This window comes from Antechinus flavipes, chromosome 5 (genome assembly GCF_016432865.1).
Source record: "Antechinus flavipes isolate AdamAnt ecotype Samford, QLD, Australia chromosome 5, AdamAnt_v2, whole genome shotgun sequence".
NCBI classification, from domain to species: Eukaryota; Metazoa; Chordata; class Mammalia; order Dasyuromorphia; family Dasyuridae; genus Antechinus; species Antechinus flavipes.
Genome location: NC_067402.1, coordinates 267,903,524 through 267,929,270, shown reverse-complemented (window position 1 = coordinate 267,929,270; position 25,747 = coordinate 267,903,524). Strand labels below are relative to the sequence as shown.

The following is a 25,747-nucleotide window of genomic DNA, read 5'->3' as shown; positions in this document are numbered from 1 at the left end:
TATAGACTATTATAAATAGTAAATAAATGTAGAATTATTTCAAATAGTGACAAGATATAAATATTAGGAGTACTAAATAAATAAAAATAAAATATTGCAAATAGTAAATAAATACAAAGAATATTACATGCAGTAAATAGACTATTATGAATAATAAACAAATAAATGTAAAAATATTACAAATAGTCAATAAATAAATGTAAAGAATATTATGAATAGTAAATACATAAACGAATGTAAAAAGTACAAGTAATAAATAAATAAACGTAAGGAATCCTACAAATACTGAATAAATATAAAGAATATTACAAATGAATAAATAAATGTAAGGAATATTATGAAAATTAGTAAATATGAAAGTACTACAAATAGCAAATATAAAGAATGCTATAAATAATGAATAAATATTTTAAAATGTACAATAGTGATTTAGTAAATGTAAGGAATACTATAAATAGTAAACAAATAAAAGTAAAGAATACTACAACTAATGAATCCCAAAGTATAAAGAATATTATAAATAATAAATAAATAAACGTAAAGCATTTTAGAGTGAATAAATGTAAAGAATACTATGAATAGTGAATAAATGTAAAAAATATTACAAGTAGTATATTAAATTAATCTAAGGGTTCAACACCCAATTTTTGTTGTTGAAAGGAGTTGGTGGGAAAAAAGAAACCATTGAGAATCACTCACATGGTGAGTATGTGATGGGGAGTAGTGCATAGGCAGGTTTAATCATTTAATCAACAAGCATTTATTAAAAACCTATTATATGTCCCACAGTGGGGATACAAACATATAATTGAAAAATTTCCTCCAGGAGATTGACTGTTCCTTGGGAGATGGCGTTTATTTTTTGCCTAACTTTTTATCCCCAGTGTTTAGTTCAATATTTGATAGTAGTGGGCTTAATAAATACATGTTAGCTGAATTTGAATTTATAATCTAGGTAGGGATCCATGTTAGAATCCCCAAGTTGGGGAGTGAGGACTTCGCCAGGCAGTAGTTGTTTGCCCTTCCTTCCAGAAGAGGACCATGACATCCAGTAAGTGATGTCATGACATGCAAGTGAATTGGTTTTAAGTGAAAGTGGGCTAAGTATCCCTGGGCTCATTACCCTCTCTAGTGTGACAATATAAACTTTGGACACATTTTCATACTTCAGTCCGGGGCTTGAGACCCATTAAACACATCAATCAACTTCTGCAATCTAATTTAATAACTTGAAAAAAAAAAGATTAGCCAAAAGATCCTTCTCTAATAATAATAATAATATATGACTTTATAATATTATTCTCATTAATTTCTCTAGGGAGAAGTAAGCATTTAGGGGAATAAGAGACAGAGTATTTTTTTCCTGAGACTTTATATCTTCACAGAGGGAATTCTCTCTCCCCAAGCGACTAATAGAGCCCTGTTTTTCTCCAGTGAAAGGTGCTAGACCTGTTTTTCCATTCAGTACTACTTCTCCCTGGAAAACCAGATGGTAATCAGTTTTGTCCATTTTCTTATAGGGAACTGGACCCTATTTTTTTACATGGTGTGTATGATTCTACATGTGGGTGCATATGTGCATGTGTATGTATGGGGAGGGGGGGAATGTGTGCAACAAAGTTATCAAATGTTTCAGTACATTCCTGATGACAGATTTTATGCCTATTGCCTGAGGACTAGCCTAAATAAGTTCATTACCAGGCTAGGCACAGAATGATGCATTTTTCAGCTATTGCAACTCCAGAAAACTTTCTACTAAGTTATGGAGGGATTGCAATCTGGCTCAGTGGAGAGAGTACTCCCTGCTGACAGAATCACAGCTCCTTAAAATATTTAAAAATATATAAAAGGCAGCCCCATGACCAACAGCTTTGGTTGGGGTAAGAAAAGAGTTCACTTAAACTAAAAGAATCTCAAAAATCTTCTGTTGGTTTTGGATTCCGAGCCAAGTACAGTTCTGTTACTCCTACTCCTAACTAACAGATGGATTTCTTTTAGTGAGCTCACTATAGTATTATAGTACATGGCTTACAAAATGTTTTTCGCATAGCATTTTTGTGATGTATGTCCCGACAGTACTATAGTCCTGATTTTACTGCTGAGGAAAATGAGATAATTGGTGTGGCTAACATTGTGTTGCTACTCCAGTGTTTTTTTCACTGAACCCTAATTCCTAGTAACAAAGCCAATCGGCAAGCATTTATTTATTAATTGCCCACTATGTGTCAGATTTGTGCTAGATGTTAGAGATGCAGTCAGTTAACTGGCATTTATTAAGCACTTACCATGTGTCAGATAATATATAAGGGATAAGGACAAAGACACAAATATAGTCCCAGATTTCAAGATAGTAACATTCTATAAGGGGAGAAAATTTGTATATATATATATGATATACAAAAGAAATGCCAGATAATAGGGGGTGGAGAGAGGGAGGCAGTATTATTTGAGGAAAGGGATTGAGAAAGGCTTCATGTGGGAAAGGGCCTATCATATATTATACTTTCCCTACAGTTCTCCAAGGAGGGTTATTAGACTTCAGTGTCCTGACAAACTTTAGGATACTTAAATTAGTCGTTTAGGATCATCTACTTAACTTGAAAATTAAGGCTCTGTATGATGTGGCCTCTACTTACCTCCCCAGTCTTATTTCACATTTTTTCCCCCTTTCTGCCACTCTTTGGTATAGTCAAACAGGCCTGCCAGCTGTTCTCCTTATGGCACATCTTGCTTCAGTCCCTGGAATGGAATCCTTCCTCAAATTTAGCTTCTTTCAAAGCACAGTGCAATGAAGACATTCTTAATTTGCCCTTCTCCCCACAGGCCATCTGGAAGACACTTTAGAATCCTGGTCCATTTCATGGATGAGGAAACTGAGCCCCAGAGAAACTGTATCACTTGCCCCAGATCATACAAGTAGCCAGATCTCAGGGGTAGGATTTGAACCCAAGTTTTAGTTCAAGTGATCTTTTCTTTGTATCTCTCTGCCTCCTGTATAACATCTGCTTATACTGTCTTCCTCTTGAAATTACTTGTTACTTTGTGTAAATACTTATCTTTGTATTTACAGTAAAGCAACTTTTTTCTCTTTTGTGTTTCTATCACTTGTACCTTGTACATAGGGTTAGGGATTGGATCTGAGATCTTATTGTTACAGGTAACTCCCAGTGAGGAAATACTCTCTAAACAATGCTAGATTGCTTTATAAGTATTGAATATGTTACTATGATATGCTATATAATATTGACTATTACATATATGCATATATGTGTGTGTATATATATATATATATATATATATATATATTATATATATATATATATATATATATATATATATATATATATATACTTTAAAGGATTGAATCCCCAAAGGTTAGGTAACTTCACCAGTCACACAATCCATTAAAAATCAGAGATAGGTTTGGGGTCTTTGAGGTTCCTGGGTTGGCTTTCTATCCACTAAGCCACATAATAAACACTTAATAAATAATAAAACGCTTAATAAATTCTCCTGTGCAGACATAGTCACATCAAGAAAAGAGAAAGAGAGCATAAGAAATAGACTGATAAATTCAACAGGTGACACTTGAAAAAAAAAGGAGGACCTTGAAGATTTAGAGACAAGAAAAGAATAGAAACTGTTTAGGAACTAGTAGGAAACAATATTTTCTATGAGGGGGAGGAGTGTGATTTCATTGTGTAACGGTAGATGGGAGCCAGCTTGTAGAGAGCTTTGAATGCCAGCCTAAAGAAGGTGCATTTTCTCCTTGGGTTCATACTGAGTCTCTGAAGTTTTGTTTTGTTTTGCTTTTTCGTCCCGTGCAAGAGGAATCTGGCAGCTGGGGTGTGGGGAGGGAGGCGGGGAGGGAGAGTTGAAGGAGGGGGGAAACCTAGTAGAAGGGAGGGTGGTCAGAAGTAGATTGAAGCAATCAGCTTGAGAAGAAAGGCAAGAATTCGGGCAGTTGATAAATAGAATGGGAGCGGTGGGGATATGGGGAGAGATGGAAAGAGGCAAAATTTGGCAACTGATTGGTTGGGGCGGGGGAAGGGAGGGGCCGCGTGTTCTGCACTTATAAATACACCTAAAGAGGCGACGCCTTTTTTTTTTAAAGGGAGGAGAGGGAACCCTGGGAGTGAAAAAAAAAGTTTTCCTAGAGATCGGGGCTGTAAGCTGGAGGGAGAGGGAAAGCAGAGCTTCCCGCGCCCTCTGGGGGGACCAGACTCTGAGAGCCGGGAGCCCCGGAGAGGGGAGGGGAGGGAAGAGGGAGGAGACTGGCTTTCCTCCGCCCGCTCTACCGCACCCAGCCTGCGGAGGCGCCGCCGAGTTCAGCAAAGGGTTAAGCTGGGGTGAGCTGCCTCTGGCCAGACCTCGGGGCACCACTCTAGGGTAGACGCGCCGAGCTCCAGCCGAGCCGGGCGAAGGGAAAAGTTGGGAGTGAGCCTGCGGCGCGGAGCGGGTCTCGGTGTTAGCCGCCAGTGGTCGGCGGCTCGGGGAGCAGCGAGCACCGCCACCGCCTCCTCCTCCTCCTCCCGGAGCCAGGATGCCTGGGAGCGACACGGCGCTCACAGTGGACCGGACTTACTCTGACCCGGGCCGGCACCAACGCTGCAGGAGCCGGGTAAGCTTGGCGCGGCCAGCGAGCGAGGCCACCCGGAGGCGCCGGGGAGGACCGGGAGAGCAGAGGGCGCGCACGGACCTAGACCTGACCCTGACCCCGGTCCCGGCTCGGTCACCACCAGCCGCTCGGGCCGGGGGAGGGGGCCGGCTCTTGGCTTCTTCCTTTCTTCCTCGCCTGAGCAGTTCCTAGAAATAGTTGCGTTTAATGAGTTCCTCCTCCCCCGCCTCCCGTTCCTCCTTTCTCCGCAACGCGTCCCAACTACGTTCGGTACCTCGGAGTTGGGGGGTTGGGGGGAGAACCCAAAAGACCCAGCTGCCTGGGACCAGCCGCCTGAACTTGAACCCGCAACCTGAGTTGGAAAGAGGGTTCGAGTGCAAGCTTAAGCCCTTCCCGTATCGCGTCAATTCTAGTCAACAAGCATTTATTAAGCATCTACTGTGTGCCAGACACTGTCCTAAGGGCTGAAATGTCCCGAGAAGCTCCGAGGCTCTTCTCACAATAATGTTTTTAAATCCATAAAATATACAGAGTTGAAAAGGAAATTACATAAATTTTTTTTAAGTTTCCGGACCCCTTGGACTCTTTCTGAAAAAGAGGGACCTAGATGGGAAGGAAGCCTTGTCCTCCAGAGAGCTGCCAGGCCGGCGAGGGTTCCCAGCGTACACGGACGGGCCACGGGTGCCAGCCATAGTGGTGGTGTGGGGGGAGGAGAGAGGTGCGTGTGTGTCACTGGGACATTGAAGATAACGAGGATCTCTTTTCTGTGATCCTCCCCCTCTCCAGCCCTATATCCCGCTTTCTCAATTCCTACAGTTCGAGTTTCCTTGGGTTATCTGGAGAGTGAGCGACAGACACAGACACATCCTGGGCTGGCCCGACCCGCTTTGGCTTTGCGGGCGCTCTTGCGCTGCCGCCCCCCGAGTAGCTCGGCTTGAGTGGAGTCTGATCCCCACCGGCTGCTTCCCTGCTCTTTAAAACCTAGGGAAGCAAGCGCCCTTCTCATTGTTTGCAGTATAATTTGCTGTTACTGATTTTGGCTGTGGGCGAAAATAGCTCCTCTCTTCTGAGGCTTCTGCAGCGACGAGAAATTCAGGCTTTAGAATAAAAGATGAGGGGCCCAGCTTGAGAGAACAGCATGACTTGATCTCTCCAAGAAAAGGAAAAAACAAGTCTTCCTCCTTGCAATATGCGTTGATTTTCTTGACCTCTCCCTATCTTTCTGGATGTCACAAATGGACGGATTTTTTCCATCTTGCCTCTTCATGAAATGCCTTCCAGTCAGCACCCTCCCTCCTCCACCTTGGCATTCGCTGCTGGCTTGGTTAAGTCCTTTGCCCTTTGCTCTGTAAACAGTGCCCACTTATTCCTGACCCTCAGGGTCTTGGTGTCAGTTTCTCTGTATAAAGTTCACCTGGGAAATCTGACGTTCTGTTCTACCTACCTGGCTGAGCCATACATAGCCTAATCAAGTGACTGGTGAGCTAGTCATGTCTACCAGCTGTGGATACTACTCAGAGACCTTTTATTCTAGACTTGCAGGATTGAATTATTAGCCCATTCTTGATAAGATTGTTTCTTTGTGTGTTTTGCTGGCTGGAAAGTCAGTAAATATTCAGAAACTATGTTCCAGGAACGGGGCTAAGGGTTAGATACACAGAGAAACCAGTCTCTGTCTGCCCTCAAGTCGCTCACTTAATGGGAAGACAACTTTCAAACAGCTATGTACAGAAGGGATACATAGAAGGTCATCCACAGAGGGAAGGCACTAGAATTAAGGGAGATTATAAAAAGGGGGATTTTAGCTGGAACTTGGAAGAAAGCCAGGGAGTGAAGATGAGAAGGGACAGAGCTTCAAGCATAGGCAACCAGTTAGGATGCCCAGAGTCAGGGATGAGTGTATTGCTAGAACAGAAAGGAAGATTGTGTCACTGAATAGTCTAGTAGTAGGAGGTAGGAGTGTGATTAAAAAAAAAAAAAAAGTTTAAGAAGACTGGAAATGTGGAGGGGGTAGATTTTTGGGGGAAAAGTCAAAGCAGAGGATTTTATTATCAATTGAACTATTACTGGCTAATTTCACCTTTGATGAGCAGAGACAGCACAGTCATTGGAAAGAGAAATGAATTTGGAGTCATGTTGCTGTTCATTTTGTCTTACCATTAGGTTTTTCTTGGCAAAGATTTTGGAGTGATTTGCTATTTCTTTGTCCAGCTCATTTTATAGATGAATTAACTGGAGCAAACAAGGTTAAGTACCCAGGGTCACCCAGCTAGTGTCTGAGGCCAGATTTGAACTCAGGAAGAGCAGACTTTCTGACTTAAGGCCCAGGGCCCTATTCACTTTGCCACCTGGCTGCTCCCTTTGGGGTTATAGAATCGTAGGTTTAGAGCTGGAAGAAACTTAGTGGCCATGGAGCTCAGAGTTCAGACACTGCCTCTGTCATACTATTCATTTACATGTCTTTAGGCAAAGTCAATTAACTCTCTAACTTCAGTTTCCTCATCTGTACAAATGGGGAACTAGGTGATCTTGAAAGGACTCTTCCCAGCTCTAAGTGACTCTATGATCCAGTGATTATAGCATTTGGGTGTTGGAGGTCATGAGTTTGAATCCCAGCCCTGTGGTTTCAAACTATGTGCCTTTCCACAAGGCATTTCCAGAAACTTCAGTTTCTCCATCTGTGAAATGAGGGAATTGGATTTGATCACTTATAAGGTCCCATAAAAGATAATAATTGCTAAAAAAAAAAAAAAAAAAAATTATCTAAGTTAGGAAAAATAATAACAAGATTTCATTTGGAAGAACAAAAAGTTGGGAATTTCAAAGAAACAAGGAGGGAAAAGATGTAAAGGAAGCAAATTCAGTAGTGTCCTATCTTAAACCATATTATAAGGTAAAAGCATTTTGAAGTGTAAAATGGATAATTATGATTATTTTTAAATTAAAATGTTGTATAAATGAAACATGCAGCCAAGAATAGAAGGAATGCAGAAAATTGGAAGGGAAATTTTCATTGACAATCTCTCAGACAGAATGTAATTGAATTGGAATATTATTGGGGCATAGGAAATGATGAGCTGATTGATTTAGAAAAAAACATGGGAAAAAAACTTTTGAGATCCCTTACAACTCTAAATTTTGTAGCATAAGTCTTAGGCTAGGTTCTTTCCACACCTCCTCCCCCAACTCCATCTTTTTTTTTTAAGCTTCTTATTTACAAAGCATATGCATGGGTAATTGTTCCAACATTGCCCTTGCATAACCTTTTGTTACAAATTTTCCCCTCCTTTCCCCCACTCCCCCCTCCCCTACCTGGCAGGTAATCCAATACATGTTAAATATGTTGAAATGCATGTTAGATTCAATATATATACATACATATTTATACAATTATCTTGTTGCACAAGAAATATCAGATCAAGAAGGAAGAAAAAGTAAAACTGAGAAAGAGAACAAAATACAAACAAATAACAATAGAGAGAGTGAAAATGCTATGTTGTGTTGGGCACTCTTTCTGGGTGTAGATGGCTCTCTTCATCACTGCACAAGTGGAACTGTTTTGAATCATTTCAATGTTGTAGAGAGCCACGTCCATCAGAATTGATCATCATATAGTCTTGTTGCCGTGTATAATGATCTCCTGGTTCTTCTCATTTCACTTTGCATCAGTTCATGTAGGTCTCTCCAAGCCTTTCTGAAATCATCCTGTTGGTCATTTCTTACAGAACAATAGTATTCCATAGCATTCATATACCACAGTTTATTCAGCCATTCTCTAATTGATGGGCATCCACTCAGTTTCCAGTTTCTTGCCACTACAAAAAGGACTGCCACAAACATTTTTGCACATGTGGATCCCTTGTCCTCCTTTAAGATCTCTTTGGGATATACTCCTAGTAGAAACACTGCTGGATCAAAGGTCTATGTATAGTTTGATAACTTTTTGAGCAGAGTTTCAAACTATGGTTAGATCCATTCACAGTTCCACCAACAATGTACCAGTGTCCCTGTTTTCCCACATCCCCCTCCAACATTCCGCATTATCTTTTCCTGTTATCTTAGCCAATCTGACAGGTGTGTAGTGGTATCTCAGAGTTGTCTTAATTTGCATTTCTCGAATCAGTCGTGATTTGGAGCACCTTTTCCTGTGGCTACAAATAGTTTCAACTTCTTCATCTGAAAATTGTCTGTTCATATCCTTTGACCATTTATCAATTGGAGAATGGCTTGAACTATTATAAATTTGAGTCAGTTCTCTATATATTTTAGAAATGAAGCCTTTATCAGATCCTTTAGATGTAAAAATGTTTTCCCAGTTTATTGCTTCCCTTCTAATCTTGTCTGCATTAGTTTTGTTATACAAAAACTTTTTTACTTAATGATCAAAATTATCTATTTTATGATCAATAATGATCTCTAGTTCTTTTTTGATCACAAATTTCTTCCTCCTCCATAAATCTGAGATGTTAACTATCCTATGTTCTTCTAATTTCTTTATAGTATCATTCTTTATGTCTAGATCATGAACCCATTTCGACCTTATTTTGGTATACGGTGTTAGGTGTGGGTCTATTCCTACTTTCTGCCATACTAGTTTCCAATTTTCCCAGCAGTTTTTTGTCAAATAGTGAATTCTTATCCCCAAAGCTAGGATCTTTGGGTTTGTCAAATACTAGATTGTTATAGTCATTGGCTATTTTGTTCTGTGAGCCTGACCTATTCCACTGATCAACTTCTCTATTTCTTAACCAGTACCAAATGGTTTTGAGGACTGCTGCTTTATAGTATGTTTTTAGATCTGATACAACTAAGTCACTTTCATTTGCTTTTCTCTTCATTAATTCCTTTGAAATTCTTGATCTTTTGTTCTTCCAGATGAATTTTATTATTTTTTCTAGTTCAGTAAAATAGTTTCTTGGGAGTCTGAGCGGTATAGCACTAAATAAATAGATTAATTTAGGGAATATTGTTATCTTTATTATATTTGCTGACCTATCCATTAGCACTTGATATTTTTCCAATTGCTTAGATCTGACTGGAAAGTGTTTTGAAGTTTTGCTTATATAGTTCCTGACTTTCCCTTGGCAAATAAATTCCCAAATATTTTATATTATCAACAGTTATTTTAAATGGAATTTCTCTTTGTATCTCTTGCTGTTGGATTTTGTTAATGATGTATAAGAATGCTAATGATTTATGTGGATTTATTTTGTATCCTGCAACTTTGCTAAAGTTGTGGATTATTTCTAATAGTTTTTTAGTTGATTCTCTGGAGTTCTCTTAAGTATAACATCATATCATCTGCAAAGAGTGATAATTTAGTTTCCTCATTACCTACGTTAATTCCTTTAATCTCTTTTTCTTCTTTTATTGCCAAGGCTAGCATTTCTAATACATTTGAATAGCAGTGTGATAGTGGGCAATCTTATTTCACCCCTTATCTTAGGAACAGTTCTAGTTTATCCTCATTATATATGACACTTCTGATGGTTTTAAATAGATGCTACTGACTATTTTGAGGAAAAGTCCATTTATTCCTATACTCTCTAGTGTTTTTAATAGGAATGGGTCCAACTCCACATTTTTGCTTGCTTAATTCCTTTAGGAGTTTCTCCTTTTTAAACACACAGCTCCTTAAGACATTAATATTAAAAAATTCTAAAATTGCCACCAAATTTATATTTAAAGATTCCAAGTCCATAGAAATTCAGCAAAATTGTTTTTAAAAAATCTTTGTTTTTCCACACCTTCCTGTAGTCTTTATATAAAGTTTGACTCAAAAGAAGGAAGGGAAATATACATCTCTTCTTTCTTTGCAGAAGTGGTGGCCTGTGGTTGTGAAACATTGTATATGCTGTCAGCAGGGTTAAGCTATTGGTTAGTTTTGCTGAACTGAGTTCTTTTTATTTAATTTTCCTCTTTTGTTTTTGATTCTTTGTTATAAGGGGTTGGCTTTTTCGGTAAGGGGAGGGGGATGCATTTGGAAATGAAAGTGATGCTAAAAACTTTGATACAGTTTTAAAAAGGAAATGGTTTCAGGGTCTTAACTGTAGAGAAAAACCCTGAAATTTAGAACTGGGAGGGAAACTTAGAAGTCATTTTGTCTAACCCCTCCTATCCTAGGGGATATGATTAATCAAAAACACACAGGTTAAGTAGCAGAGCTGGCATTGGAACTCTGGTCTTCTTGACTGTAGGGACAATGTGTTTTTCCTCAAATTAGAATAAATAGTCTTCCTCCTCTTTTCTTCCTCCTTCTCTTTCTTTCTTTCTTTTTCTTTCTTCTTATTCTTCCTCCTCCTTTTCTTCTTTTTTCCTTCCTTCCTTCCTTCCTTCCTTCCTTCCTTCCTTCCTTCCTTCCTTCCTTCTTTCCTTCCTTCCTTCCTTTCTTTCTTCTTTACCATCGTCTTCTCCTACTCCTCCTTTTAAAAAGGAAATCATGAACTTCTGCTTGTCTTTGTCCCTTTCTGAACTACCTTCTGCTGTCTTATGTGTGATTTTTAAATGCTTCATTGATGCTTTGTATATTTGGATTGGTCTTTTGTATAGCTACTATGATTACTTGAAAATTAAGAAGATTTCTAATTTTTAAAAAGATGTTCTAATAATAATAGCTAGTATTTATATAGTGCTTTCAGGCCTGCAAAATGCTTTGCATATATCATTTCATTTATTCTCACAATAAACTTGGAAGGTAGGTGCTGCTATTATCCCCATTTTACAGATGAACAACTGAAGCCCATAAAGGTTAAATGGTCTACTCAGTTTTATACGGACAGTAAGTGACTGAGGGAGGATTCCAATTCAAGTCCTTTCTATTTTGAGCCCAGCATTTTATGCACTGTGGAAGGAAGGAAACAATCATATGTTAAGCACTCATTTGTCAGGATGTGGGCAGCTGGATAATACAGAGAATTGAGTAGAGGGTCTGGCCTCAGATTGACTCTGGGCACGTAACTTAACCCAGTTTACCTCAGTTTCCTCATCTGTAAAATGAACTGGAGAAGGAAATATGGCAAATCATTCCAATATCTTTGCCAGGAAAACTCCAAATGGGGTCACAAAGAATCACATGCAACTGAACAAGAACTGTTAAGTGCTAAGTGATTCACAAATATTATCTCAGTTGATACTTACAACAACCCTGGGAGGTGGATTATCTTATTATCCCCAAATTGATGAAAATAGAGCTAAGAAGTTTCTGACCCCAAATTTGAATGCATGTTTTCCTGACTCCTGGCTTAACACTCTACTTGCTAAGCTATCTAGAGATTTTTTTTTTTAAGAAAAATTATCTTTAAAAAAATTGAATTGATGCTCTTTTCTTCTTAAAAACAAACAAACAAACAAACAAACAAACAACAACAACAAAAAAACACTTTCCAGTATCTCCCCTCCTGCCTTTCATCCCTCCCTTAATAAGGTCAAGCAAAACAAATCAATAATCCATTGACCATGTCTGAAAATGTTTGCCTACTTCCTATGTGTAGGAGTTCTTTAAGAAGAAATATAGTCTCTGATTTTCTTGGACATTTCCTTAATGCCATTTCTGTAAGTAACAGAATGAGTTGTTCTGAATGACAAGCCAGTTCTGTTGTCTTCATCCTTAGAGCCTTGCTCAGCTGTGTAAAGCTATGTGACCCTTACCCTCCTGGTAACTCACTTTATAAACATATCAAAGAGTAACCTGGGACCCTTTAGATGTAATGATATGAAGGTGGGACTTTACTTGGATAGAAGCTTTCAATTTTAGCTGTATGCTTTCAGGTGATATCCCATTTCTAAAGCTGTTTTTGTAAACCAACAAAAGTTAAATAGGGGAGAGTTTATTTTTTTCCTTTTCAAGTCATGCTTGTTTAACACCTATTTTATAACTTTATGAGCTTGATGATACCTAATATTTACCACATTTACTACTGGTAATTCATTTGGATATAGCTTGGCTATAGCATTTATATATATTTTGCCTTACCTGATTCCTGTTATGGGCCAGAACTCTGTACTTGAAACAAGGATTCTTACAAGGTGCTAACTCAATGGAATTGATAAGACAATCTTTATCTAGTTTAGCATGTGATTAATATTAATAGTTCTCTAGTTCAGTACATGTACTTAGTACTTAATATAATTCTACTAGATTGACACCTATTCTACAAGATTCGCACCTGTGATGATGTAATTATAATAGAATATATTAGCTGGGACAAACTCACCCAGATTCATTCATTCCATCTCACATCACCATGTGATTTCTCCACTAAGACCAAGGCCCTCTGAGCCAGAGATAGACTCAGAAGAGTCAGAGACAAGACTCAGAAGGGCTCAAAGACAGAAGACAGAAGACTGGAGGCTGGAGCACAAGCTCTTGGATGGAGACAGACTTCAAGACAGAGATTGTCCTGGTGATCCTCCTGCTTCCCCCACAGAAACCTAGACACATTCTGGAGGACTTCAAGAAAGCTGGCCCAGGCCCCAGGCAAGGAAACTAGATTTTGAAGGAGATAATAAAGAATTTGGACTTCATCCCTGGCTAGTCTTGTGGTGATTACTCAACTGAAACAAAGGCTCATCCAAAGACCTCCAGAAAACCAACTAGAACATTACAGATTCCTATAATGATTCCTGTGAAGTAGGTAGGGCAGTGAATAATATTATTGTCGTATCCATTTTACAGATGAAAAAACAGAGAAATGCAGAAGCTGGCCACATAGCTAGGTAAATGGAAAAGGTCGTGTCCCAGTTCTGATTTGTAGTTGAAGGGACTTAAATTTTTTATTTATTGTTATAAACTTTCTTATAAATTTGTAAACATTAGCAAAATGAGTCAAAGAAAAACAACAAAAAAGAATTGTATAAGAAGTTATGATATTTTGTTATATATAGTTTTGTTATGTAAAACTATTCTGTTTGCAAATCTCTTCTATACTTCCTTCTCTCTTTTTTAAATGCTTTTTAAAATTTTTGTTGATACTTTTCTTTATTATTTTTCTAATTTCTGTCATTACTCACTAAGACCTCCTCACCCTGAAAGAAGTAGAATAAGAATTACACTAAACAAATCAACATGTTGGCTTTGTCTAAAAATAGATAACTCATTCTGTACCTCTAGTTTTTTGCCCTTCTGCCAAGTTGTATTTCATCATCAGTTATCTTTTTTAAAAATTTCTTCATTTTTGTTATTCTGAATTCTTTTATATTAACATGAACTTTTCTGCATATAAAAAAGAAAAAAGATGGCTGTATGAAACCATGATTTTGTCAAGTATATATTAAATTTAACCTCATAATACATTGTTGCCTTGCTTGTGTATGCCCCCTTCCTCATTCTTCTGAAGCCATGATTGGTCACTCTGCCAAAAGAGAGACGCGTGATCTCTCTTCTGGAGCTGTGATTGGTTCTTGCATCAGCAAGAGTTCTTAACTTTACCAAGATTGTTTTCCTTTACATTATTGTTCTCCTGGTTCTACTCATTTTACTTTGCATCCATGTATACTCCTAAGCTTTTCTGAATCTGTCAATTTCTCATAATGCAGTATTATTCTATTACATCATTATGCTATATTTGAGCACCCACTTTATTTCCATTTATTTTTTACATCCAAAAGAGCCCTCTTTGCCCTTTTTGGAGGAAATGTGTGTGTTCAAAGACAGAGGGGAAAGTATTTAAAACAGCAAGTATTATATCTGTGTGTATACTGGTACATATGTGTGCATACATCTGTACACACATATAGACAGATCTAAAAGATGAATCCTAGGATATGTACAGTGTAGTGACTTTTGGAGTTTTTTACAGTGGCTGGATCACTTTTCAGCCCTATCATCATTACAGTTACACACCTTTGTTCACTAATGATCTCTCCCTAGGCTATGGGATACCAATGAGCTTTCAAAAAACCAAGAGCAGTATACCTGGTGTCCTTAAAGAACTGAGGTCAGGTCAAAAATAAATCAATTTGAGGCAAACAGGAATTTTCATTAAAACTGAGAGTATAACAGTGGAAATTGAACTTCCTGTTTCAATAGCTATAAAATGAATGAAGTTCTGTGATGAGTTGAGCCTGGGGTCAATGAAAAGTTTTGCATATTAATGAATTTGGTGATTTTGTTTGATAGAATTATAGTAAGTTTGCTTATGGTAACTTAGCCGTTTCTTTACCAACTAATTTTCATTAAGCTATTTTGATACAGTAAGTATCTAATTACTATATCCCCCCAGTCTGGAGCCTCTGGCGATTGGCATTTGTCCTTTGTCCTTGGCCTGGGTTTGGATTTTGTACATTGTTGTTGTTCTGTTGTTTTTTGGTCATGTCCCACTCTTTATGACCCATTTCAAGTTTTCTTGGCAAAGAAACTAGAGTGATTTGCCATTTCCTTCTCCGGCTCCTTTGAAAGATGAGGAAACTGAGTCAAATAGGGTAAAATGGCTCACCCAAGGTCATACAGCTAGTAACTCTCTGAGGCCAGATTTGAACTTGGGTCTTCTTGACTCCAAGTCTGTTCACTGTATCACCCAGCTGCCCATTGTACATTATAGATGTCTATAATAGAGTCAGCTTTCAAATCTCTTTGATTTCTAGTTCTAGACTATCTCTCTCATCCACCTCTTTCTTTCCATTTTCACACCCTCTACTTTAACTTAGGCCCTTGTTACCTCTCATTAGGAAAAATTGCAATAGTCTCCTGACTGGTCTCCCTGTTATCATGTATGTCCCCTTCTTCTCTGACCCATGCTCCACTCAGCTGTCAAAATGAAATTCCTGAAAAAGATTTTATCTCCACTCAAAGGTAATTCCTCCACTGAAGCTCTTCTGTGGCTCCCTGTGCCTCTCTTCAGACAGGCACATAAAAGGTAGAGCAGTCCCTAGGGTCGTACCATTACACCCATACAGAATAGGAGTGGAGGTGGAAAAGAATTATTCTGAGATACAACTGTTTGACCATTTGCTTCCTTCCCCTTCCCTATTCCCAGTGTTCTTACTTACGTGAGGTCTCATGTTTATTTAAACTTCCTGGATGAGAAGAATGGCTTATAATTTTGCATGTATCCAGTTCTTATTTATCTGGTCATTTCAGAATTGATACTTTATTATAGATACAATGGAAATACCTGAGGAGAGGGATGGGATGGGAATTATTTTCTCTCTCAGTTTTCAAGAGATTAATATAGCCCTGGCCCATTTGAGCACTAGAAATTTATGTTTAAAATAAGGTGACCTAAGCTCTCCCCAAATCCCTGGCTTCAAGCATTTGCTTTGAGAATCAAATGATATAATAGTTGTGAAGTGCTTAGCATAGTACCTGGCATATTGTGGGCACTACATAAGTGGTATTATTATTATTTGACAAATTTGTATAGAAATCAGTACTAAATACGTGCCAGATCCCAAGACAATCTAGATTTTTACTCAGTTTCTGCAAATGTCCTTAACTGACAAGACTAGAACACTCACCTTTTAAAATAAATTCTATAAGCCCCAGAAATTATGCAATAGATGATACCATGCCATTTTGTTGAATTCCTCTGTTATTAAGTAGGGCACATTTATCCATAATTAGAATCTAATCTAGTTCTTTCATATCTTGAGTATTTCTGAAATCTTACTGCTGTGTACCTGCCTCCATACTGTAAGTGCTTTTCCTGAAAAGCTGAGGCAAAGTCAGATAATTGACATGGGTGGCTCTCTGTAGTGGATAAAGGGCTTTCCTTGAATCTGAAAAGCTGGGGTTCCAGGCCCTCTTCTGACTCCTAGTAGTTGTGTGACCCTGGGTATGACTTGTACCCTAACAGTGTCTTAGGCAGTTTTTAAAGAAATTAAATGGCTGAGTAGCCGGATTTCTTTGGTAGTGAGCCTTTAAGCACTGAAGGGAACTACTTTCATTAATAAGCTGACAGATTCAGGGATTAGTTGGAAACAGTTACACATTGGCTAGGGCCTGTTGCTCAGAGTTCTGTGAACCTGTCCAAAGTCGTCCAGCTAGTGAGTGGCCAAGTGGATCTAGATCTTGCCTTCAGTCTAGTGCTCCTCATTTTGAATGCAGCAGGAGACTTAATTATGAGCAAACTCCTCAGTGGACACTTTTGTGTAATGAGTCCAGACAGAATGAAAATAAATTCCTCGGATCTGTTAGTAGTATTGCCATTTTTCTAGCCCCCAGGCTTATAACCTTCATGTAATTGCAGACTGTTTTCTGCATCTCCTGTTCTGCCATCTGATTTATTTCTCTTTTAATTGACACTTTCATTTTTTGTATCATCTTCATTTCTGAATGAGTCTCTCTCTTTTCCCTGGCCCATCAAACTATTTCTTGTAATATAGACTTTTTTTTTAAAAAGGGAGAGAAAAAGTTCAGCAAAATCAAACACCACCATATCTGACTGTACATGCATTATTCTTCACCCATTGTTCCTTCTCTGGACCAAAACTGGCCATTATCATCATAGAAAATTCCATTTCATTTTATTGTTCTTTCTTCTCTCTCCCTCCAGACAATTAATAGCTACTTGACCTTTGGTCTCATTTTGCATTTTTAATATCTTTAAGGTTAAATGAGACTGCAACAGCAATGTTGCCTCCATTTTAAAGATGGTAAAACTAAATCAAAAAAGAAAAAAATAGTGATTTTCCCAGTGTTATCCATCAATGGTGAAAGTAGAATCTAGGTATACCTCCAACTTGTTACTCCATTCACCTCTTTCAGCCTCAGTTTCTTCTTTTGTAAAATGGGGATATTAAGAGAATCTCCTTCTCAGGGTTGTTATGAGGCTCAGAAACAATAATATTTGTAAAACATCTTGTAAATCTTCAGTGTATCAGCTATTAACATTATTACTATTTACAATTCTATAGACGTTTCTAAAATGTCTTACTTTCTAAGGAATGGGTATATGAAAGTCAAAAAGGTTACCATCCCTGAAGAACCTCTGGGTATATCATGTAATGGGAGTGAGAATTAGCCCAGTAAACAAATAACTATGATGTCAGTGGGAGTGAGATTATTATATAAGATAAATAAAACAGAATAGTTCCAGAAATTCACTAAATCCTGCTGGTTCTTTCTTTGAAATCTTTCTATAGTACTTTCTTCTTTCTTTCCCCCAGCCATGATTATACCATATCTAGATGACATCAATAATTTCTTGATTGATCTGTAGTCCCTTCCCTTTATTATAGTAAACTTCCTATTAAATCTGACTTTAGTAATAAGAGAACCTAATCACCTTTTTGACTTCCATCGTGATGACCCATCTCCGGCCCATCTGCAGACAGACCAACATTATATGAGTCTTGCTGAAACACCATCATGTCACTCTTCTGACTAAGAGCCTATAATGGTTCCAGATGCTTGTCAGGTCAAATTCAGGGACCTCATTCTGATGGTCAGATTCTTCTAAAATCTTGCCTTCCATCATTCAGCTTTATTTCTGATTAATCTGCACCTCCACTCTTTGTTTTGTCTCCATTATCTGTGGTTGGGTCTCCATTGTTATTTTCCTTTTCTTGACTTAGAAGCCATCTGGCCCAACCATCTCATTTTACATATGAGGAAACTGAGTTATAAAGAGTCACTTGTCCATAGTGATACAGATAGTGAGGGGAATAACTAGAATTTTACCTCTTATCTAAATTTGAGATTCACTCCCCTAAATCATGCTACTTCTCAGTCTATTGCAAAGGTTGTTGTCCAGTTGTGTCCAACTCTTTATGATCCTTTTTTGGGGGAATGATTGGGTTTCTTGGCAAAGATACTAGAGTGGTTTGCCATTTCCTCCTCCAGTTCATTTTACAGATGAGGAGACTGAGGCAAACAGGGTGAAATAACTAGCCTGGTTAGCTAGTAAGTGTCTGAGGCCAGATTTGAACTCTAGAAGATAAGTCTTCTTAACTCCAGGCCTGGCACTCCATGTGCTATGATGCCATCTAATTGCCCCATTGCAAGGTTGAAATGAAATATTTGGGCCATCTGTCCTTGACATTAGGTCTCTTGCACAATTCATTCTTTATAGGCAAAACTCTTATTACAAAATTGTCCTAATAATTGAGATGCCACCCATATCATTAATAATAAATTTGTTTTGGGACAAAGATCATCCCCAATCCAACCTTCTTTTACCTTTCAGATGAGGAACTGTGAGAGGTTAAAGTGATATGGCCATAATCACATGTGTGTTATGTCAGAAGTAAGAGCCATAGCAAAGTTCTTTTGACTTCACACCCAACACATCTTCTTGGACTGTTGATATGGTTAGTTTTAATGGAATGGCAGATTATGTAGAGTGAATAGAGACTTGGATTTGATGACAGATGGTATGGCGGTCTGGTCTCTCTTATTTATGCCTGTGTGATCTTGGGCTGGTCACTTGACTCTTAATTTTTTTTTTTTTTTTTTTTACCAACACAGCTTCCCAACTCTGATATTCTCTAAGCCCTTATAGAGTTTCCATTCTCTCAAGAATTTCTATCCATGTCAGTTCACTCACAGCACTTTTGATCCCTCCTAAATGTCATATTGAATTCATTTTGCCTGGTGTATTGCGAGATACAAGTGGAACTGGTTACTTGGTTGCTTGAAGAGAACAAAATTAGACCTGTGATTTCATTGCTAGAAGCAATTTCCAAGAAGTGAGGAAATCCCTTCTGCCAATCCACTGGGAGATATTTAAATAAAACAGGTTTTCTGTGTGTGGCTATATTATGGAGGGGGCAGGGAGGAACAGGCAATAAGAAAAGCCCTGTGAATGTAAGTTAATAATCATGGTTGTCAATAAAGTTTGTGTAATCAAATGTTCTGGTAAACATGGCGGTATTACCTACATGATGCTTGAATATCAGTTGTCAAGAAACTGACAAAATACTATTAAATTAAAATCACAAAGTAATTGCATCTTTAAGTGAGAAAATACATAAATGATGCTTGAATATCAACTGTCTAGAAATTGGGAAAATATTATTATATTAAAACTACAAAAAAAAAGCAATTTCATCTTTAAGCAAGAAAGGATCAGAACATCATAGTACCTCAGGTCTTCTTGATGGATGCAAAGGAATGATTGCATTCTCTAGTTATTGACATCAGGTTTTAACAGAAAGTTTACAGAGAAGATAGCTATAATTAGGTCTATAAATTATGACTGTATAGCAGCATGGTGGTGGATAGACAAGGTGTCAAAAGATTTAGGCCAAATTCTTCTGTTGCCTAGTTGTGTGATATTGAGCAGAAAGGCAAAAGGCTTTCTCTGTTCTCTCATCTATCTAATCCTTCCTGCCTTGCCCCTAATTCTTACTCTGGAGGTCCAGATGTCCAGATAGGTAAGAACTTCTATCAAGGAAATTCTCTCTATCAACATAGATCTGCCACTGTTCCACATTTAAAATTTTTGCTGAATTTCATTTAGATTAAATTAACATTACCTGAAGTTTTTTTTTTTTTCTGAACTAACAAGATTTCAGTTTTCTTCCATTAAGAATGCATCCATTGCCTAAGGTCACATAGATAGGAATTAACAGGCTGGATTTGAATAGGCTGTGTTCACTAAGCCAGTGGCTGGGTCTAACTTAGCATTTACTTACATGCAACCTGAGTGGGAAAGTCTTAAAATAAATGGTGCGATTGGAAAAGAGTTCTGGATATGAAATCTGGGGACTCAACTTCAAGTGTTGCTTCTACTTCTTAGTATTGGTGTGATTCAGAAAAGATCACTTAAGCCCCCTGTGCCTCAGTTTCCCCATCTGTAAAATCAAAGGGTTGTTCAAGCAAAGTAGCCCTTGAAATCCTTTCTAGCCCCAAATCTATGGTCCTATGTACCAGGAATATGCTTTAGCTTCATTTCATTAAGCATCAAGAATTAAATGCCCACTTCTTGCCAGATACTGTATTGGAGGTTCGGAGTACAAAAATTAAAAAAGAGGAAACTCCCTGCCCTCAGGAGGCTTACATTTTATAAGAGAAAAACATGTATACAGATAAGCTCATACAAAATATACCAAGTACCCTTAAGAGTCTGAGAAGGGGCATTCTAACCTTTGGGGGAATTGGGATGGAAGTGTCTCTGGAGCCAAGCTTTGAAGGAAGCTAGGGATTCTGAGAAGTAGAGGTAAAAAGGGAGGCATTTTTAAGCATTAGAACAATCTAACTTTGCTAAAAAGAGATAAACAATCGTATTAAACATTGTAGCCCTAACTTCTCCCTTTTAAGTGTGGGGGTTGAACAGGTGATACTGTTTCTTACATAATAGACTAATTGGGAAGTTGTTGTTACACGTCTATAGTCAAACCTGTATGTAGCCTGTGAACTCATCTTGGTGAAACTGGTTCAGCCCTAGGTATCTTCTGGGTGATTGATGTTAATTGCATAGAAAAGGGGTACCTTTTTAAAAAAATAATCTATTTTTATTTTAAATTAAAATACAAAATTTAAAAATGGGGAAGAAATATTGCCATGTGCACAGTAGAGCAAGAATGGGGATTCTTAATGTGAAGTCTCTAAACTTCCCCCTCCCCTATATTTTGATAACTTTTTTCAATTAAATTGATTTTCTTTGTCAATGTAGGTATTTTATTTCGTGCATTTAAAATCATTATTCTGAAAAAAAGGATCTGTAGACTGCCAGAGGGTCTATGACAGATTAAGAATGCTTGGTATAAATAGATATGTTGGCAGAATGAAAGGGGTTGAAAGGAACTTCACATCACAATTCAGGTCTGTGTTCCTTTTGCTAATATAGGGGACATTAAAAAATAAATGTTTTTATTTTTTTTAAACTTAACACAAAATAAGAAAAAACAGAAAATAGAAAGAAAGAAAAAGACAAAAAAAAAAAAAAAAACTTACATGCCCAGCAGAACATCAAGGAGGATTCAAAATATATAACAATACATTTCCATTTCAAGAAACCATGTATAATAATTGAAGACATTATATTCATAACTGTTCATCTTTATTTTTGTGTAGGTTTTCTTTTGTTCTGTGCTGGGCATTTTTACTTTATTCCTTTTTTTTCTGGTAGGGACCACTTTTAAAAAGTCAATATGAAATTCACCAGGAATAGGAAGTAGCGTTCTCTTCACTGTCAATTTCTGGGACTGCTGTTCAGGTTTGCAATCCACCTGGCAGTGCTGAAGATGCCTACCTAGCATTTTCCCATAGATACAAGCCACTGCTTAGCAAACCCTGCTTTTCTTAATTGTGTTTCTCTTTGTTGGGAGAGGGTTGATGGAGCTGGTGAGAATACACAGAACAGTGAATCATCCAGCAGTGAATCAGATGGAAGAGTTTCTTCATTAGATTAGAAAAGGAATCATACCATGAGCTAGGCAGTGGCTCTCTCTCTGCATTGGTGGATGAGAGGTGACACTTGTAGAACTTATCCTTTCTATCTTGTTAGTTATTTTTGGATTAGTAAATAAGCTAGAAATAAAAGATTCGCTGACAGCATAGGTTTTTTTAAGCACTTGGCACATAGTAGGTACTTAAATGGTTATCAATTGACTAAAATAGATAAATGTTTTATTGATACTAATTTATGAGTTTTAATTACTAACACATATTCCAAACATTTTATATTGAGAATTTGTTGTTTTATCAAGTACACTACAAAGAATCGAGGAGGATAAAAAGAAGTAATTTAACTATTTCAGCCTTTAAGTAATTTATTATTTTATAGAAGAAACAATTACTAATAATAATTGGTGTTTATATAGTGCTTTCAATTGACAATGCATTCTGTTAGATATTGTCACTGGATTGTCACAACCAGCTATGGAGTTGGCTTTGTGTGTATTAGCCCACTTCAGAAAATGAATGAGACAATAAATGTTGAAAATTTGTGACATTACAGAGATTCAGGTGAGACAGGATTGATGATGATCACTACTAGTTTAGCCAGATTTCTGGCCTCTTCATATGTGGGAAAATCTGAAAGGGGCTTTATGAACATTGGAAAATATTCACAGATTTAGAGCTTAAGGGAAAGGAAGAGAATGAGCATTTATATAGCACCTACTATATGTCAGGCACTATACCTGCTGTGTACCACTTATTTACCTTTTTACTTTAGTGCTCTGTACCAAATTTTTACAAAGATCTCATTTTATTTTAAAGAATCTTAGAAGCCATCTAACTAGCCCCCAGAGCATCTGGGTTAGGAAGATTGATCTTCCTGAATTCAAATCTGACCTCAGCCCCTTTCTAGCTGCGTGAACTTGTGCAAGTCACTTCACCCTCAGTGAGTCACAAGTAATAAGAAATTTTTGGTGCTTACAATACTGTCCCTTATGACTAATTAATATTATGGAACCCTTGCCTTCCTGCAATTTAACCCAACCAGTGACGACTACACCTGTGCCTTAGTGATTGTACAGGACTCACTACTTTTCCATCTTGTTCTGCTTCCTGTTATCTCTTTAATCAGTTTCTGTTCTGATCAAATTGATCTGGTAGGTATTTTCTGCATGTGACATTCTCTGTCTCCTGTGTGCCTTAGCAAGGTAATTTCCCTTTGTCTTCTCCTCCCACCTCATAGAATCAAGGTTTAGATTCTATACAAAGCTTTTCTGCATTTTTTCTCCAATTAAGTGATCTTCCTTCCTGCAATTCTTCTGTTTACAAAGAAACTCCTAGAAAAAAAAAAAGACTTATTAATGTCCAGGAGACCTGGCAGAGATTTTTCTTCAGACACATGTTGGCTGTTTAATCCTGAGCAAGTCAATTTCACAGTGCCCCAGGCAGCTTTGTAAGACTATAAATTTTAGAACAAGTGCAAATCTGCCTTCATGAAAGCAGTTTCTTTATAGGGAGTTCCCCTGCATCACTGAGATAGATCACAAACCTGGGGCAAACAAACAGAAAAATCACTGTGTGTATAAACTTGCTTTATTTATCTGTGCAGATGTTTTATATTTCCCTACAAGACTTTAAGTCTTTTGAGGGCACAGGAAGTGATTCACTATCTTTGAATCTCAGGTGCCTATTTTGCTTTACAATGTCATACTACATTGTAGGTGTTTAATGAATGTGTGTTGAATTGATTACTTTAGATGGTCCCTCCCCAACCCAGCTCTTAAGTTCCTGACTCTGGCTGACAAATTGCTGAGCAAGCAATTTGGCCCTATACCTTTCACTTTTCAACTGGATGTTAAACTGAACTTCATTCCTTTCCTTATACATAGCATGTAATTGCTTTCTCATTCTCCTAAAAAAAATTTTAACTCCATTCTCAGTTTTCATTTCAGTCGCTTTAGAAGAATGAATATAAATAAGTTTCTTTTAGGATTTATATATGTATATGTATATATTTGTACACACACACACACATATATGTATGTAATTTTTACACAGAGTATCTCCAAAGTCTTACTGCAAGCAAACAGCTCCAACACTTTTGGGACGTCATGTACAATAACCAGCTTCTTCAGATCATAGATTTAGATCTGAAAAGGAACTTTTGAGATCAACTAGTTCAAGTGTTTAGTTTTACAAATGGAGAAACTGAAGCTCGAAGGAAGGGACTTGGTCAAAATCAAACAGGTCATAAATAATAGATGGCTAGGTTTCGAATCCAGATCTTCTTATCCCAGATGTTAATGCATTTCCTTTTTCTTCAGAGCTCTCTATTTGCTGAGCTTTAGAGTTCTGGCTTGCAGGTGGTCTATGGGCCAGCTGAACTGTAATCGCCTTTACTGTGGAGACAGTGGTTGGTGTTTTCAGCTGTGCTGACTGTTGAAAGGGACACCCAGGGAGCCTGTGTCTGGACTTGTTTTGATGTGATGCTTTCAACCCAGTTTCTCATGAGTAAGGAAGGTTGAAGATCATTTGATTGACAGACAGACAGTCAACATTCAGAAATGGTCCAAGACTATTAAATAAGGAGGGTGTTACCCTTCTCTACTTTGATCTGGAAAAGGGGTTCTGCTTAAGAAAGGAGAAAGAGAAAGCAAGAGAAAGATAAAGAGATAGAAGAGAGAGAAGGATGCTTATTTCTGCCAACATTGGCTTCATCTGCTACTTATTATAATTTAGAAATAGTGACTGACTTGCCCTAAAGCTTATTTCAAGAATTGTTGGGGCTTGAAAAGGATTGTATGTGTGGGCAAGAAAGGTAAAGGGGAGAGAAGGCTGTTTCTCAGGCCCTGGGTGGTTTAATCATCTGTAATATGGTGAGTCTCTTCTAGAACTGTTGGCATCCATTATGGAAACCACTACTCTTTTGGTGTATGGGAAAATAATGCTTACATCTGGCACCCTGGATGCTTTTTTTTTTCCTTTAGAAAAAAATTATAATTGCCACCCATGTGGCAAGTTACAGCGCTAAGAGATATTTCCAATAGAAACATAACTGATGCTGTACACTTTTTTAATATCATCAGTCAATATCTATTAAGCATCTACTCTTTGTTGGACACTGTGCTAAGCACAGAAAGAGGAAAAAAACTGTTCTTCCCCCTCCCCCCCAAGGAGCCCACAATCTATTGAAAAAGACAACATGCAAACAAATTTATACAAATATGTTTTATACAAGATAAATAGGAAATAATTAATAAAAAGAAAGGACTAGAATTAAGAGGAGTTGGGGAAAGTTTCCAATTTAAAAAAAAAAAAAGAAGGGGAGATTAGTTGGGATTTTAGAAGAGTAAACCAGTGTGAATGTTTATTTTATAAAATCATGAGATCCTGGGTCTGGAGCTGAGAGGAAACTTAGAAGCCTTCTGAACCATCTGCATTTTATATATTAGGAGACTAAGGCCCAGGGGGATGAAACTAACTTGCCTACAATCAGATATAGTATCAGAAGAAGGATTTGAAGCCAGGTCTTCTGAAGTCACAATCAGTACCTTGTCATTCCCTACTTTGCTAACAAGAATTAATAATTTTCCCTTCCTTCTCCCCTTTTTTGGTAGTCAGATCTGTAATTTCTTCTATGTGGACAACTTAATGTGAACATTCTCTCCCTTGATATCTTGATAAATAAAGATAGCATCTTCTCTGAAATTTATAGCCTTTAAGAGTTGCCTAGGACATGGAGAAGTTAAATAATTGTTGTTAAATCATTTCTCTTAAGTCAGGCTTGGCTTTTTGTGATCTTATTTTAGGTGTTTTTGGCAAAAATACTGGAGTAGTTTGCCATTTCC

At 37.6% G+C, this 25,747-nt stretch overlaps 1 protein-coding gene across 1 annotated transcript in view; it reads left to right on the top strand.

Moving 5' to 3' along the window:
- Positions 1–4,378: 4,378 nt before the first annotated feature.
- The window catches only part of TMCC3 (transmembrane and coiled-coil domain family 3), a 114,296-nt gene continuing 92,927 nt past the window's right edge, over positions 4,379–25,747 (top strand). The window contains exon 1 of the mRNA XM_052000584.1: positions 4,379–4,621. Within this exon, the coding sequence (XP_051856544.1) occupies positions 4,544–4,621 (78 nt within the window). The 5' untranslated portion in view covers positions 4,379–4,543. The remainder of the gene's footprint in view (positions 4,622–25,747) is intronic.